This window comes from Empidonax traillii, unplaced genomic scaffold, assembly GCF_003031625.1.
Source record: "Empidonax traillii isolate 1590-97213 ecotype Southwest subspecies unplaced genomic scaffold, ASM303162v1 scaffold28:size2823434, whole genome shotgun sequence".
In the NCBI taxonomy this organism is placed as follows: Eukaryota; Metazoa; Chordata; class Aves; order Passeriformes; family Tyrannidae; genus Empidonax; species Empidonax traillii.
The window spans coordinates 223,320-237,841 of record NW_020955221.1 but is presented as its reverse complement, the minus strand read 5'-3'; the positions used below and the strand labels follow the sequence as shown (position 1 = coordinate 237,841).

The 14,522-nt window shown below is 38.2% G+C and overlaps 1 protein-coding gene across 3 annotated transcripts in view; it reads left to right on the top strand.

The window, feature by feature from the left end:
* The window catches only part of TLE4 (TLE family member 4, transcriptional corepressor), a 98,619-nt gene extending 84,339 nt beyond the window's left edge, over positions 1–14,280 (top strand). For all 3 annotated transcript variants that reach the window (XM_027909798.1, XM_027909790.1, XM_027909784.1), the window contains 12 exons: positions 105–224; positions 772–825; positions 1,481–1,633; positions 2,873–3,005; positions 3,307–3,500; positions 3,691–3,767; positions 7,634–7,883; positions 8,983–9,230; positions 10,177–10,324; positions 10,942–11,092; positions 11,420–11,496; positions 12,553–14,280. In XM_027909798.1, coding sequence (XP_027765599.1) covers positions 105–224; positions 772–825; positions 1,481–1,633; positions 2,873–3,005; positions 3,307–3,500; positions 3,691–3,767; positions 7,634–7,883; positions 8,983–9,230; positions 10,177–10,324; positions 10,942–11,092; positions 11,420–11,496; positions 12,553–12,660 — 1,713 coding nt within the window. In that variant the 3' untranslated portion in view covers positions 12,661–14,280. The remainder of the gene's footprint in view (positions 1–104; positions 225–771; positions 826–1,480; positions 1,634–2,872; positions 3,006–3,306; positions 3,501–3,690; positions 3,768–7,633; positions 7,884–8,982; positions 9,231–10,176; positions 10,325–10,941; positions 11,093–11,419; positions 11,497–12,552) is intronic.
* Positions 14,281–14,522: the final 242 nt, after the last annotated feature.

Sequence of the window (14,522 nt, the reverse complement as noted above, 5' to 3'; positions counted from 1 at the left end):
TTATCAGCAAAACCAAGACAGATGTATTGAGGGGTCGTGACAAATGAACCACTGTTTTGAATAAGTGCTTGATAATGTTTCCTTCTTCTCTTTTTGGACTGCAGAGCTCTTCTGTATCGCCCTCTGCCAGTTTCAGAACAGCAGAAAAGCACAGAAATTCTACAGATTATTCTTCAGATAGTAAAAAACAGAAAACAGAAGAAAAAGAAATAGCGGCTCGTTATGTGAGTACATTGCATTGTGCATTGTTGAACTTAAGTGTTCCTCTGTAATTTCACTCTGATTTCTTCTGCATAACTAATTTTAAAATTTTGGGTCAAATTTTTAATGGGTTTTTGCTGGTTACCTCCAACGTCTATGTTGGATTAAACGGTTGGTGTGTATGAATGATAATGTTTTTAACAATATAAATACAGAGCACCTGGAAGCCATGTGACAGTAGTTCTGAGCTTTAGTTAGCCTGGAACTTGTTAGATCTGGACTCTAGTTTGGCTCCACTTCATAGTGCAGTGCAACTTTGGATGAAGATTTTCATCACATGTCCTTTTGCACCAGTGTAAAAACTGGGAGGAATACTATAGCTGTGGCAACCTGCAAAGCAGAAGCCCTGTAGGTGGCCTAAATATTCTAACTATATTACGACATAAAGCTTGGTAAAAGTGAATGGTACATTGCATATTTTTCAGCAGCCTTGCTATTTTTTCTTAGTGCTTAAGAGATGTTGGGATATTAAATAAATGGGTTTTAACACATCATGATTTGTCATTGCAGGACAGTGATGGTGAAAAGAGCGATGACAACTTGGTAGTTGATGTTTCCAATGAGGTATACACAAGAGTGTTTTTTCTACCTTATGGTAATGGTGATGGGGGTGTCTTCAGTGGTTTCGGTGCGTATTGGTTTTCTGGCTAAGATTACAGCATTTGCCTTCATAAAGAAACTTGAAATGCATGAGGGAATGCAGTCTCGTCGTCTTTCTTTAGAAAACAAATCAGATCTAACATTTATTTCTACAAAGGGCTTTTTGTTTCTCATATGAACAGAAAGTTCTCTTGAGATATTTGAGGCCAGCACAGCACAAGATAGGATGCAGCGTCTAACAGTATCTTCTAACAGTCTTTTCTTTCACTCTGGCCATGAGTTCATTTGTCAGCTTTATCAGGTCGGCTAAGTGTTTCAAACCTTTTCGGTCTGTCATCTAAAAAAAGAGGAGATTTACTTGCGTATTTCAATATTCATAAATTTTTTACATGATTTTTCATGGTTAATGGCAGAAAATTTTAGGACTTTCTTTAAAAAAAAAGTTGTCCTTCCTTCATTATCCATCTCGATTGTACAGTTGTATAAGCTAAATCAGTTGAGAATGGAAGGAAGATGTCACTTCCTATGACAGATCGTCATTTCAAAGCAAGGACTGCTCAAGGCAAGCACTAGTGACTAGTATGAAATTTTTATGCTAACCCATGTTGCTGATGTTTAGGATCCTTCTTCTCCCCGGGGGAGCCCAGCACACTCTCCACGGGAAAATGGCTTGGACAAGACTCGACTGCTGAAAAAAGATGCACCAATTAGTCCGGCTTCTATTGCATCCTCCAGCAGTACTCCTTCCTCCAAATCCAAAGAACTTAGCCTTGTAAGTGCTTCAAAATGCTCCTGACCCATGATCATATGCTGAAATGCATGCTTACTGGATTTTTTTCTGGACACAATTTGTATTTCCACTGTAATATAGTGCAATATAAAGCATCAACTTAAAATTAGTTTAATTTATGCCTTCAAGGGAGTTTAATAAAGTAATAATGAGAAAGTTCGCAGTCTTTTTTTGGGGATAGGTAGAGATTTTCATTGGTGGTGTGGGTAAATGATAGATTTGCTGTTCTGAGAGATATTCTTCTCCTCCTCCATATGAAAAACTGTCATTCTGAGAATAAATAAAAGTACACAGGGACTTCTTGAGCTGTTTTCCTGTGCTGTGGTTTATAGCAAATTCAGTTCCCTGCTTGGATGTGATTTGGTTGTTAGCTTTGTTTGAATTACCAGGCCATATACAACTACAATAATTCTTATTTTCTATCTAAAAAGTAATCTGTCATTTACAAGAGCCTTCTTTGACTTGCATCACAAATCATAATGCAACAGAAAGGAGCTCCCTGCAAGGGATGTTCTTTCCTTTCATGTTTGTGACCATAGTTAATCACCTACCTGAGCTGCACAGTAATTCCCCTCTCAGTTCTTCAGAGGACAGGGTACGCGATTATTTAAAGAAGTAAAATAAATAAAAAGAAAGCTTAAAGTGAATGTTGTGCTCAGGAATGGGGGTGGATCGACAGGTTCAGGCCTGGAAGTCAGTGGTTTGTCTGATGAACAAGCTTGTCACTGGAGTGGCACTACACAATCCTTGACTTTATACTCATCGTTGTCTGCATCATGTGATTCTAGCACCATGCCTGGATACAAGTTGTCGGACAGTTTGGGGATTTTTTTTCTACACTTCTTGTCCGTCCAGCAGTGGCCTCTCACAGAAAATCATAATCATAATGGGAGCAGATCCATGAGCAAAGTGAGACTACTGACAGAGTTCATATATGCTGCCAGTTGTCAGGTGGCAATGATTTTCATTTACCTCATTCTTAATCATATGGACACTACTGATGAAGAAACCTGTGAAGTCTGTAGTTAATTACCAAAACCGTTCCATCTTTTTTGGTGTTTTTGCAGCTTCTCTTCGTTAGCAGGGACTGTTGAAACTCAAGCCCAAAAGCTGAATATCATTAATCATACACATTCTGGTTGTTGTTGTCTCTTTCCAACCACTAGCTGTAAGACTAAAATAACTCACAAACTGTCTTCCTTTTTCCTTTTTGATGACCAGAATGAGAAATCTACCACTCCTGTGTCTAAATCAAATACCCCAACTCCACGGACTGATGCCCCAACTCCAGGCAGCAACTCCACTCCTGGACTGAGGCCAGTGCCTGGCAAACCCCCAGGTGTGGACCCAATAGGTTAGTGTCCATATATTTCAGTCATGTGATAGAGTGGCCATTTGTCCCTTGCCAGGCTCCCTTTAAATCTGCAGTGTCAAATCAGTACCTTACAGGTACTTAAATTGGGTCCTGGGCTGGTTTTCTCAGCATTGTAATAGAGTGTATGTGTTTTGTTGTTGTTGCTGCTGCTGTTGTTTTGTTTGTTTGGGGTTTTTTGTTTTTATGTGTTGGGGTTTTTTTGCTGTTTGCCAAACCTATGTTTCATCTGATAGGTCTAGAATGCCTCTGTGACTTCTTTCTTTTTTTATCCCCTCTATAGCTTCAGGTTTAAGAACACCTATGGCAGTACCATGTCCTTATCCTACTCCATTTGGTATTGTGCCACATGCTGGTATGAACGGGGAGCTGACCAGCCCTGGAGCTGCCTATGCCGGTCTGCACAATATTTCCCCTCAAATGAGTGCAGCAGCTGCAGCAGCAGCAGCAGCAGCAGCTTACGGGCGATCTCCAGTGGTAAGTGTTTGCTGTTAGTGTGTATAGTTTTGAGAGCAGTGTATATTAAATATAAGACCTGTGGGTTTAACTCTAGTTCATTCTCTTTGTAGTTTGGGGAGTATGCTATGGAGAATATGAATTAAACAGTCTTCCTTTGCCAAACTCTTACTCTAATACACCTTTTTGTTTTGCTTGGGGAAAACTATAGGTTGGTTTTGATCCACATCATCACATGCGAGTCCCAGGCATCCCTCCCAATCTCACAGGCATCCCAGGAGGAAAACCGTGAGTATCAAACATTCAGCATTAAAAGTCAATCATCTGTTGGAAGTTGTGTTCCCTTGCTGATTGGAGTTCCCCTTAGCTACTGAAAACTGCTGTGCAAATAGAAATAAATATAGCTATTCAAAAAGAGCAGGAGAATTACTGTTTACTCTTAAAGTTACATTTATAAATTTGTTTTGAAGACTAATAGCAGTCAATAGGGACTGGATGACATAGAGTAAAGGAGAAAAATGGGAAAAGGAGCTCAACTTCAAATCTGACTGGTTGATTGTCTATGGAAATATGAACTGGAATGGGATCTCAGCTATCTGTCTCTACTGTACTCTGCTTCTCGGTTTAAAAAAAATTACTGTTTTGTTCACAGAAGCCTTGCGATTACTTGCAAACTTAGCAGCTGCCATAAGCAGTGTGCAGAGAAAGGAACACTGACATGTGTTGTTTGATGGAAAATACTGGAAAAATTGTTGTATCATAATATTCAGATTTATCCTTTATGGAATAGACTGTAAAAAGTGACCTACTCTACCAGGCTTTGCACGTTATGAGCCTCAAAAGAAGAACTACAGTGACAAAGAACTCTCTGCTCACATTCCTCTGGAGCTATAGAGGAGAAAAACTAAAGCAGCTTCACAGGCCATATTGATCCAGATTTTATGTCTGGGTCATCTAATTCCACTTCCTTCTGACACTTGTGGAACAGTGTGACCAGTTCATCCTGCAGAGTGTGAAGGTCAAGGGATGTTTGTGTCATTCTTTCTCTAGCTCTCTTGTGTAGGAATGTGTTTGTGGAGGGGTGGTTGGGTTAGTTACACACTTGCACGTGTGAATAAATGCATACGTACCTTCTAGTGAGCTTGCACACACAGGATTAATGGTTAATATGGTGACATAAGCAATCGAGCCTAGGGCCTGTAACTCTTCTTGTTACATGTGTCACACAAATCAAGCCAGGTCCAGATCTCTCTGGCATCACACAATGGTAACCACCTTCAGTTGACTTTTTCCTGCTGATTTTTCTACTCTGCTGGGGGCTGTGGAAGGGAGATATGGAAATTTATGTACAGCATCTTGCAGATGAGCTGTTTGCATTAAAAATTCTATGGGGTACGGATCTCAATCTGATACATACTGTGGGCTCTTAGAAATGTCTTAACGTAGTGTTCAAATGTTTGCTGGATTTAAGTTCATCCCCCGTGGAGTCAATGGCCTGAAAAGAAGTGGGTCTGGATCTGCTAGGGTTTGTTTGCTGTGGTCTGAGATATGGCAATTGCAGGGATGCAGGAACTTCCCTGCTTACATCTCAGTTATGCTAGAATGTAGGGCAATAAAACATGAGGTAAACTGAAATCAGATCAGTTCAATTCTGGTACATCTCCAAGGTTTTTGAATGTTGTTGCTGTGTTGATGTCTGGTTTAAACGTTTAAATGTAACTATCATTTGTCTACCATAGGGCTTGAAATTTTAGAATCTGTGGTTGTGATTGTATTGACTTTTCTTCATCTTAAGTGTGGCACCTCTCACAGCTTCCATTCAGGATTATTACTTGCTCATTTACTGCTCCTTTTCCCTTAGGGGGAAAGTTGTGTAAATTCTCTGCACCTTTGAGTGTCTTGAAATAGAGTAGGCAGCATGTAGTATATCAGGGATCTGGCCCCTAATAACTCTCTTTTCACTTTGGAGATACATCAACATGTTGAGTATTGTACAATATATAAATAGGAAAGGTATCTAATGGGAAAAGAAGGAAAAGGTGCCCACCAGGTGTTTATAGTGTCAGGTGTTTGTAAGGTATTTACAGTACTTCAGTAAGCAACATACGGTGTTAGTTCTTAGGGGAAAAAAAAGGCAAGCACTCGATGACCACAAAACAATCACATGTGCTAGTATGGAGTAATGACTAGAGTGAGGATAATGTAAGGTCAAAGATTTATTTATGTAATTTTTAAATATGCTCTCTGTGTTCAGTATAAGGATGCTAACAAAAACACTTTGGCTGATAAAGGTATCATACTCTCAGTGCTCAGCATGGCTCTGCAGAGTCTGACTGTACAGAAATCAGAAAAGAGGATTATGAAGTTCCACTTGTTTTGATTTCAGATGACCATCAACTGCTTTTTTCAGTATCTTACTGCACAAACAGGAAGTAGGGAGATAATACAGAAGATATTTTAGATTTCTGTGGTGATGATCAAACCCTAATTCTACTCCTTTAGGCAGTTTTCTTCTTTTAACAACCACAGAAATCTGTCCTACTGTTTTCCTGAAGGTATTTAATGTCAAAAACCAGAGAATAGTGATATGATCTGTCTCTCAGACCTGCCAGAACAAGAAACAGAGTGCAGAGTGAGAAAAGTGCATAAAGCACTGGGAATAGGGCAGAAAGATGAAAATGCCTTTGCATTTTGTCCCACTGACAATTATTGTTCTAGTGTTAATGCACTATGAATCTTAAATGCCAAATTCAGTAGTTGAATTCTGAATACTGTCTTCCTTCAGGACTTTGAAGCATTAATTAAGGAAGTGAGCTTACAAAGTATTCTCATAAAATGATTTTTTTGTGAGCTCTTCTCATCCCACTATTGTGACAATGAATTTTTCATCAGTACTATGATGATTTTTAGGTCTAAGAAAATTAAAGCCTTCTATTAAGCATTCTGTGTAGGTGAACCCTCTTACAAAGTTTATGCCCTTGTAATAGATGCAATGTGTCAGGTAGCATCTCAGAACAAGATAATTTCACAACCTAACTGTTCTCCCTAGAAAATATTTTGAGATAAAGCTGTTGATTGGTTATTTATGGATGGCATAAGTGGCAGTCACACAACAGGTTCTTTCTCAGTGACAGTCCTAATTTTGGGAAGAGAAATTGAGATCTGTAGTAGCTGTGTTGAGTCCACCAAAACAAACAAAAAACCCCAGCAACAACAAAAAACCCAAAACTAACCACAACAACAAGAAAAGGGCAAACCAAAACCAACAACAACAACAAAACCTGCCCCAAACCAACTAACCACCACCACCAACAACAAAACCCAACAAAATATTCCATTCCAGACCATTTTTGCTGGTCTGTCATGTCAGCTGTCAGCAACTGTGCCTTGAGGAGTTAGTTCTTTGGGGTGGGTGGAGGTTTCACTGCACCCTTAGGTACAGTGCTGAGCAATTTTGCTAAAAGGGCCAGGGACCCACCATACATTTGGGGCAGATTGGCAGCAGTCCAGCTGAAGCTGCCACATTAGAGTCAGTAAAGTGAGCAACTAAATGTCCCCTGGCACGCAGCTACCTGCCATGTTCTGCAGCTGCCAGCCAACTACTTCTGTCTTTCAGGGGGCTCTTACCCAACCTTCCTTCCCTTGTGTGCATGCAGTGATATCCCCATTCCCCAAGTTTAAGAATGCCTATGCCCCAAAATAAAGAGTAGTGTCACATAGCCTCACTCATGCCAGAAATCATCATTTCAGGAGTTGTAAGAGATCATTTGGTTGGCGCTTGATTTTTTACATTAAAAGGTGAGTCATTAGCTAAATTTATGCTGTGAGGGCCATGATATAGATAAATATTTCTTGTTTGCATGATTAAAATACCTGATATAAACTCAGTTCGTTAGAACATGGTGCTAATAATACCAAGGTCACGTTTTTGATCCCCATATGGGCTATTCAGTTAAGAGCAGGACTCAAGGATCCTTGCAGGTCCCTCTCAAACTCAGATTAGTTTGTGAAATATCTTTGAGAAAGATTGCGAAAAAATTGAGCTGAGGTCACAATCTGAGTGCCTGCAGTGGAAACACATCTTTGATTCTATTTTCTTAAACAGGCTTGAAGAAAAACTCTTTAAATTACTCCCTGTAATTTTTTTCTCTTAGAGCATACTCATTTCATGTAAGTGCAGATGGTCAGATGCAGCCAGTTCCTTTCCCTCCTGATGCCCTCATCGGTCCAGGAATCCCTCGCCATGCCCGTCAGATCAACACTCTGAACCACGGGGAAGTTGTGTGTGCAGTTACCATCAGCAACCCCACAAGACACGTGTACACGGGTGGGAAGGGGTGCGTCAAAGTCTGGGACATCAGCCACCCTGGCAACAAGAGCCCTGTCTCTCAGCTGGACTGCCTGGTAGGTAAACAGTAGCATACAGCAATGAAAGAAGATAGGAGGTTGTGTTACCATTGCAGTGCTACAGCTTAGGTGCAAAAAATAGTGGGTATTTGAGTGCTGTCATGGTATCAAAGGCTAGTATTAAATTTGTAATTTTGGTGTTCCTTTAGAACTGAGGTTGAGGTATGTTCCTTCCATACTTGTGGGTCTTTTTGCCCCACAATGACTCAAAACATTTTTAATATCTTAAAATTGTATTGGTAGGAGGAAAGATCGAAGACAGCACAGCAGATATTGTTTATAAACTTTGACATATGTTGGCAGTCTTAAAGCTTGATATCCTATCATGCTTAAAATTGCTGTCTTAAAGCTGTATTCTCTGAGAATATTTGAAGATTGTGTGACATATTTTGTGTCTGTGTATGTGTATGAGTGGATTGCCCAATCTTAATGTGACAAAGATTAAAAATATTATTAAAAATATTATTAAAAATATCCCTGAATGTTATTCACAAATTATTTGAATGTGCTAACAAGATGAACTATTGGTAGCAGCTTTCTTTTGTCATTTACCAGTTCTTGTTGAGGTGCTGCTGCTGCATGTTACAAACGCAGTAAAATGAGAACTATGAAGCACATATAGACTTACAATGAATTGCTACACAAATGAAGAAAATTGCCCAAATATTTTCCTCTGACATCTCCTAGATAGTGGCAGCAAGTCTCACTGGAGTGGGAAGGGGGAAAGTGTGCAGGGAATTTGGTAATCCCCCCTGCTGAGAGGTTAATGTGTTGAAATAAACAGAGTATGAAAACGTAACTTTCTATAGGAGCTGTCAAATACAGCTATCTTGAATTGTTTTGGGCTGGGTCCAGTCTTTGCATTTTGATGCTAATTAAGATTAAATATCTCTCACTACTGAATTTTGTAGATCAAGTTGAAGTACTTCCCTAATGTCATGTAATTTTCTGGCATTAATACACTTTATCATTGTCATAAGTAGAAATGGCTCATTAAAACCAGGAGGGAATACAATACTTTTATGGATTTCTGCTCTCATGTTAATGCTGTTTTCTTTCCTCATGAGTAATCTCTTGATGGCTTCTGTCTCCACAGAACAGAGACAACTACATCCGTTCCTGCAGATTGCTCCCTGATGGCCGCACCCTGATTGTTGGTGGGGAAGCCAGCACGTTATCCATTTGGGACCTGGCAGCTCCAACTCCTCGCATCAAAGCAGAGCTGACATCTTCTGCTCCAGCTTGCTATGCCCTAGCTATCAGCCCCGATTCCAAGGTCTGCTTCTCTTGCTGCAGCGATGGGAACATTGCAGTGTGGGATCTGCATAATCAGACTTTAGTAAGGTAGGTCGACAGAACTGGATCATCAGGTTGTGAAGAATTAATTAGACACAGCCTTATGTGCACTTTTGCATATATATGCTGTTTTCTCCATGCATAGATGCTTCCAGTATTTCATTGTTTGGCAGTAGCCATGGTAATACTTTGACAAAAATCTATATAATTCTTTATAGGCTTTGAGAGTTTCATAATTCGAGCCCTGTTGAGCAGCCCATAACTATAATTCCCTAATATCAGCTGATGTTGACACTGCTGTGGATTCTTTGAATAGATGGTTTTCTTTGTTTCTGTGCAATGCACTGCTCTCACTCTAGTCTCTTTAATCAGAGGTCCAGCAAAAATGTCTTGGGTAAAATTCTGTGTAAATTAATGCATTGCAAACTCAGCTTCTTGGGAGCGTGCGCTGCTGCTCAGCACTGATGTACAATAAGCTAGGAGCTGGTCATACAGAGCTTCTCTGTGCACTGCACTGTGTGTATGTTTTTACGTGTAAGATACCAGTGTTGCACGTAAACTCAGGCTTTTACTTCCTGATATTCCCCTTCGGACCGCTCTTTTGTTTTTTGAACTTTGGTAACCTGCAGATTCTTCCTAAACTAAGGTAATTTTCCTGATCATGCTACATTCCTTTGGGGAGAATGAGTATTTGAAGTTGAATAGTGGGTATCACACAGTCAGCAGCAAAGATTTCAGAAGTACCCGACTCTTTAAATGTGCCTTTTGAAATCAAATTAGCACTTGGCTGTCTGGCCTGATTGCTTCATCAGTTAAAAAAATTTACATGATTGTTTCGGAGTTTATATTAATTTGGGATTGCTGTTGGAATCTACATTACTGTTGTCTTCAATGGCTGCATGTTAGGGACTGAAAGAAAAAGTATTTTGTACACTTGCTCAGAACCGACTCTTCCCAGTGCAAGAATATGCTGATCTTCTCTCAATATTTTCAGGCAGTTCCAGGGCCACACAGATGGAGCAAGCTGTATTGACATTTCTAATGATGGCACCAAACTATGGACAGGAGGTTTGGACAATACAGTCAGATCCTGGGATCTCAGAGAAGGGAGACAGCTACAGCAACATGATTTCACATCACAGGTTCTATCTCAGAAGCATTGGCATGTTAAGAAAAGTTTATTGCGGGTTTTTAAAACAAGCACTTTTTTGGGAGGAGGGGTTGGGTTTTTTTCTCTGAAAGAAAAGTAGGCTGTAAGAGAACTCCAAGGAATTTTTCTCTTAGTGTCATACCCTTTTTTTTGTTTATGTTTTTTTAGATTTATTAAATGGGGCAGCTAAATGTCTTTCTGAATTATGACTATGTGACAGATTAGTACTTCTCCCATGAGAGTAATGGAGAATGTTTTTATAAAACAAGTGCCAAATGAAAGTGTTCCTGTGTGCAATCTGTTTCCCTTTCTATAGATTCGGGTTCAAAAATATTTTATGAAAATACTTTTAAAGGCTGTCAGATAAGCTCGGACATTAATTTTTACTTGATTCAGTACTTCACTATTGCAGTTTTAATAGCATTTAATAGCATAGTTTTACAGCTGTCTTTGCATGAACTAATTTATCTTGATTACTGTAGCAATTGGATTATCATGTTTTTAAAACTGTAGTAGGCCAAAAATATGGTTTTGCATAGTGTTAACAGTGTAGCAAGGATCTCAAGCTCATTTCTTTACTGACTGAAGCATGTGCTGTGCTAATTACAGATCTTCTCACTGGGCTATTGTCCAACTGGTGAGTGGTTGGCAGTAGGAATGGAGAACAGCAATGTCGAGGTGCTACATGTTACTAAGCCAGACAAGTATCAGCTGCATCTTCATGAGAGCTGTGTGTTGTCACTCAAATTTGCTCACTGTGGTAAGCAAATCTTGATATATCAGTGTTTTCCTTCCTGATAAGTTAATTTAAAATTATCTTTAAATGAAAATATAATGTTGATACTTAACTGTAGGGTATAGTTAAAAATTAGGTATTAAATTTTAGTATCAAATTTATTTAAAAAACTGCATGGCTGCTGCTTGTACATATTCTTTATTTTGTGATTGAATGTCATAATGCAACCAAATGAAAATGTTACTGTTATTTGAATATGTGTGAATTGTCTGTTTTTATGATCAATCTGTTTCTTAAGGTGTATTTCTTGAAAACTAAATACAGCAATAACATTTAAACAATTTGTTGCAGGCAAATGGTTTGTAAGCACTGGAAAAGATAATCTTCTTAATGCCTGGAGAACACCTTATGGAGCCAGTATATTCCAGGTAATAATCTCTTAAAAGCTATTTTCCACATACATTACCATGCAGTAGAGCTGCACATCTCAGGGTCTGTCAGTAGCTTAAGGAGTTTTCTCATGGAAATGCAGCTAATTACTATATTCCTTAAAGAATTTATCTGTAATTAGAGAAAGATATGCTTTTGTCCTTTCTAATATTTCAGAAATTCAGCTCTTACAGTAAAGTAGCCCTTTAATACAAAATTGGTTTTCATATCCTTCTTTTTGACCTACATATTGCTGTAATGTAGTACCCAAGTCATGTCTCCCACAGACAGCCCTAATCATGCTAACAAGAACACATCTCCCTTAAAAGTGATGTTAAAAACCCCAATACAGCGTTCTTAATGAGGGGTAGGTAAGGAAACTTCCTTTGTGGTGCAGCAGAGTCATCTTCACCAAAAAATAGCATCATTAGGAAGTGTTTCGCTCTTGCAGAAAAGAACATGAACATATATATTGCACTGAAACAGCAAAGTAAATGTGACAATACATATACATGTATTTTCTTATTTGCATCCTCCCTGATAATGTGAATTCCTTTGAGCAAAGCTTTTGTCTTTTGTCTTGGGAAAGTAGTGAGAGGAGATATAGTTTATTTTGTGGAGGCTCCTTGTTTTATACCTGTGGATGGGTTGGGCTTTGTACTACTTCTTCATGTGAATTTATGGTTTACAACAAAAAAAAGAGGAAAGAAGATGGCTTTTCCTAATTTCTATGCATAAAATATCAGTAAATGCTCATTCATTGTAAAGGATATAGAAAAGACTACTTCTGGTTATTGGATTGACAGATTATCTTTAGGTCCATAACATTCATTTCCCTTTCCACAGCTGTTTTATCTTGTAATAGATCTTTTTGTGGAACAAATTTGGAGACTTGGTCTTGTAACAAAAGTTGCCACTACAGTACTGATACTTAAATGAGCTTTTGGTGTATTCCTGGTCTATAAAGCTCTTCCAAATAATCTTCAAGCCCTTCAGGATTGAAGGATTAGAAAGTCATAATTTCTTTTTCTTCTTTTTTTTTTCTTTTCTTGTAGTCCAAAGAATCCTCATCCGTGCTTAGCTGTGATATCTCTGTGGATGATAAATACATTGTCACTGGCTCTGGGGACAAGAAAGCTACAGTCTATGAAGTTATTTATTAGAGACGAATCTGAATTTGTCAGACAGAACTCCTTCTCCTAGCACTTTGCTGTATATTCCTTTTGTTTTTTTCTTTCTAAACTGAAAACTCAAATGCAGTTGTGGAATTTATTTTTATCTTCTTAACTTGCTATTGATTTGTGAATGTTCATTAAGAACTTGTGATACCAAATTGTCAGATATCTATTTGGAAGAAAATGGAATAACCATACTGAACAGTGAACTTGACTCTTTAATTATGTATTATAGCTGTAATGTATTTATTTTGTTTAAAGGAGGCTTTCTAACAATGAACTGACTTAATAAAGCTGTCTGGCCCGGCTTTAGTTTGAAAAATGCATTGTATACTTGTGTTTTTGCAGGTGGATAAATTGGGGATCTTGGAGAAGGATGTTCAGGAGACAGTTAAAGTTACACTAAATAGACTTGTAGTTTCTATTTAAAAAAAATAAACTTTGTTATATTTTTTAGTCCTGTTCTTGGATGAGACCTCTAAGTGTTATTACAGTATAATTATTTGGTGGGAAGATGCTGTATCTTAACTATTTTAGACAGTCTTGGAAACTTAGGAAATTGCAAACTGTAGCCAGTGATCTACATGCCTGTGATGAATGGCAAATTCAGTTCACATCTAAATTAAATTTAAGTAAAAATGTGCTAATTTATATATTTGCAATGTTAATATAGCATCTTGTGTACAGATTTGTTCTCAATGCTTTTCTGTTGATAAACATAAAGCATTTTGGTGTCAAGCTAGGTTTTTTAATATAAACACCTCTCTTTGTTATATTGTAGAGAGTACAATAAGTTGCCTCAGAGAATCACCTTTGTTACTTCTGGAAACTTTTGCAATGTTTCCTTGAAAATGGGGATATGTGTCTTTGGGCAATTTTTCAATTACAAGAGATTATGAAAAATATTTGATATGTTCTTTGGAAACTGCACTGAAATAAGAATGGATGCCTACCAATATACAAACTACAAAAGCAATGACCTCCAAGGTAGGATTTACGAGAGTACTCATTCCGACATTCAAAAAGGAATGGATTCTCACTGGGATAAGGACTTGCTTTGTTCGCCAGCAGTTCAGTCCAAGTCTTGATTGGATGTCCCTAAAAAGGACGCAGACTGAGCCATTGTGCCAGAGACAATGTGTTATCTTTTTATGTTGTTGTTGTTGCTGTTAAACTATGATCTGTGACTCTTTTTTTTTTTTTTCTTTTTTTGAATGCTTTAAAAAAAATCTTTAAGTCTGTGGATCTGCTGATGTACAGTGCCTTTGCTGCTATGGATCAAAATCAAAAGACCCGTGTAGATAAATCTTATTGTATAAGTAGAAAATTACTTAATTTCATACTAGAAATGGATTGATGCTGCAAGTTAAAATGGACTGTTCATTGAAGTTCCAAATGTGGTAGCAAAAATGGTGTCTTAAGTGCTTAGTGTTTGATGTCATTAACAGTTTCGTAATACTCTACATTGTAGAAAGATTTTGATACTAAACTGTGTCATTGTACATAGTTCTAATGCATTGTATTGACCACCAGTACTTCTATAATGGTAGATTATTGTTTGTGCATTCAGACTTTTAAGCATTAAAAAGAAGTAACTTCTAAGATGCATTTTTCTTTCTTTTCTTCCCCTCGCTCATCCTTAATATGTGTGATAATTTCAGTTATGTGTGCAGAATGCACACATCAGTGAGGACAACAGTCGTTCAGTCACAAAACATGCCACTACAGATAATCTGTGTTTTTTTCGCTGAGAGACAATGCATGGTTTCATCTAAGCTAGTGAAATCAGTGAATTTATAGTTTTCCAAGTTACTTGACTGCAGTGATTCGGAACTCTTGGAGGCATTAGC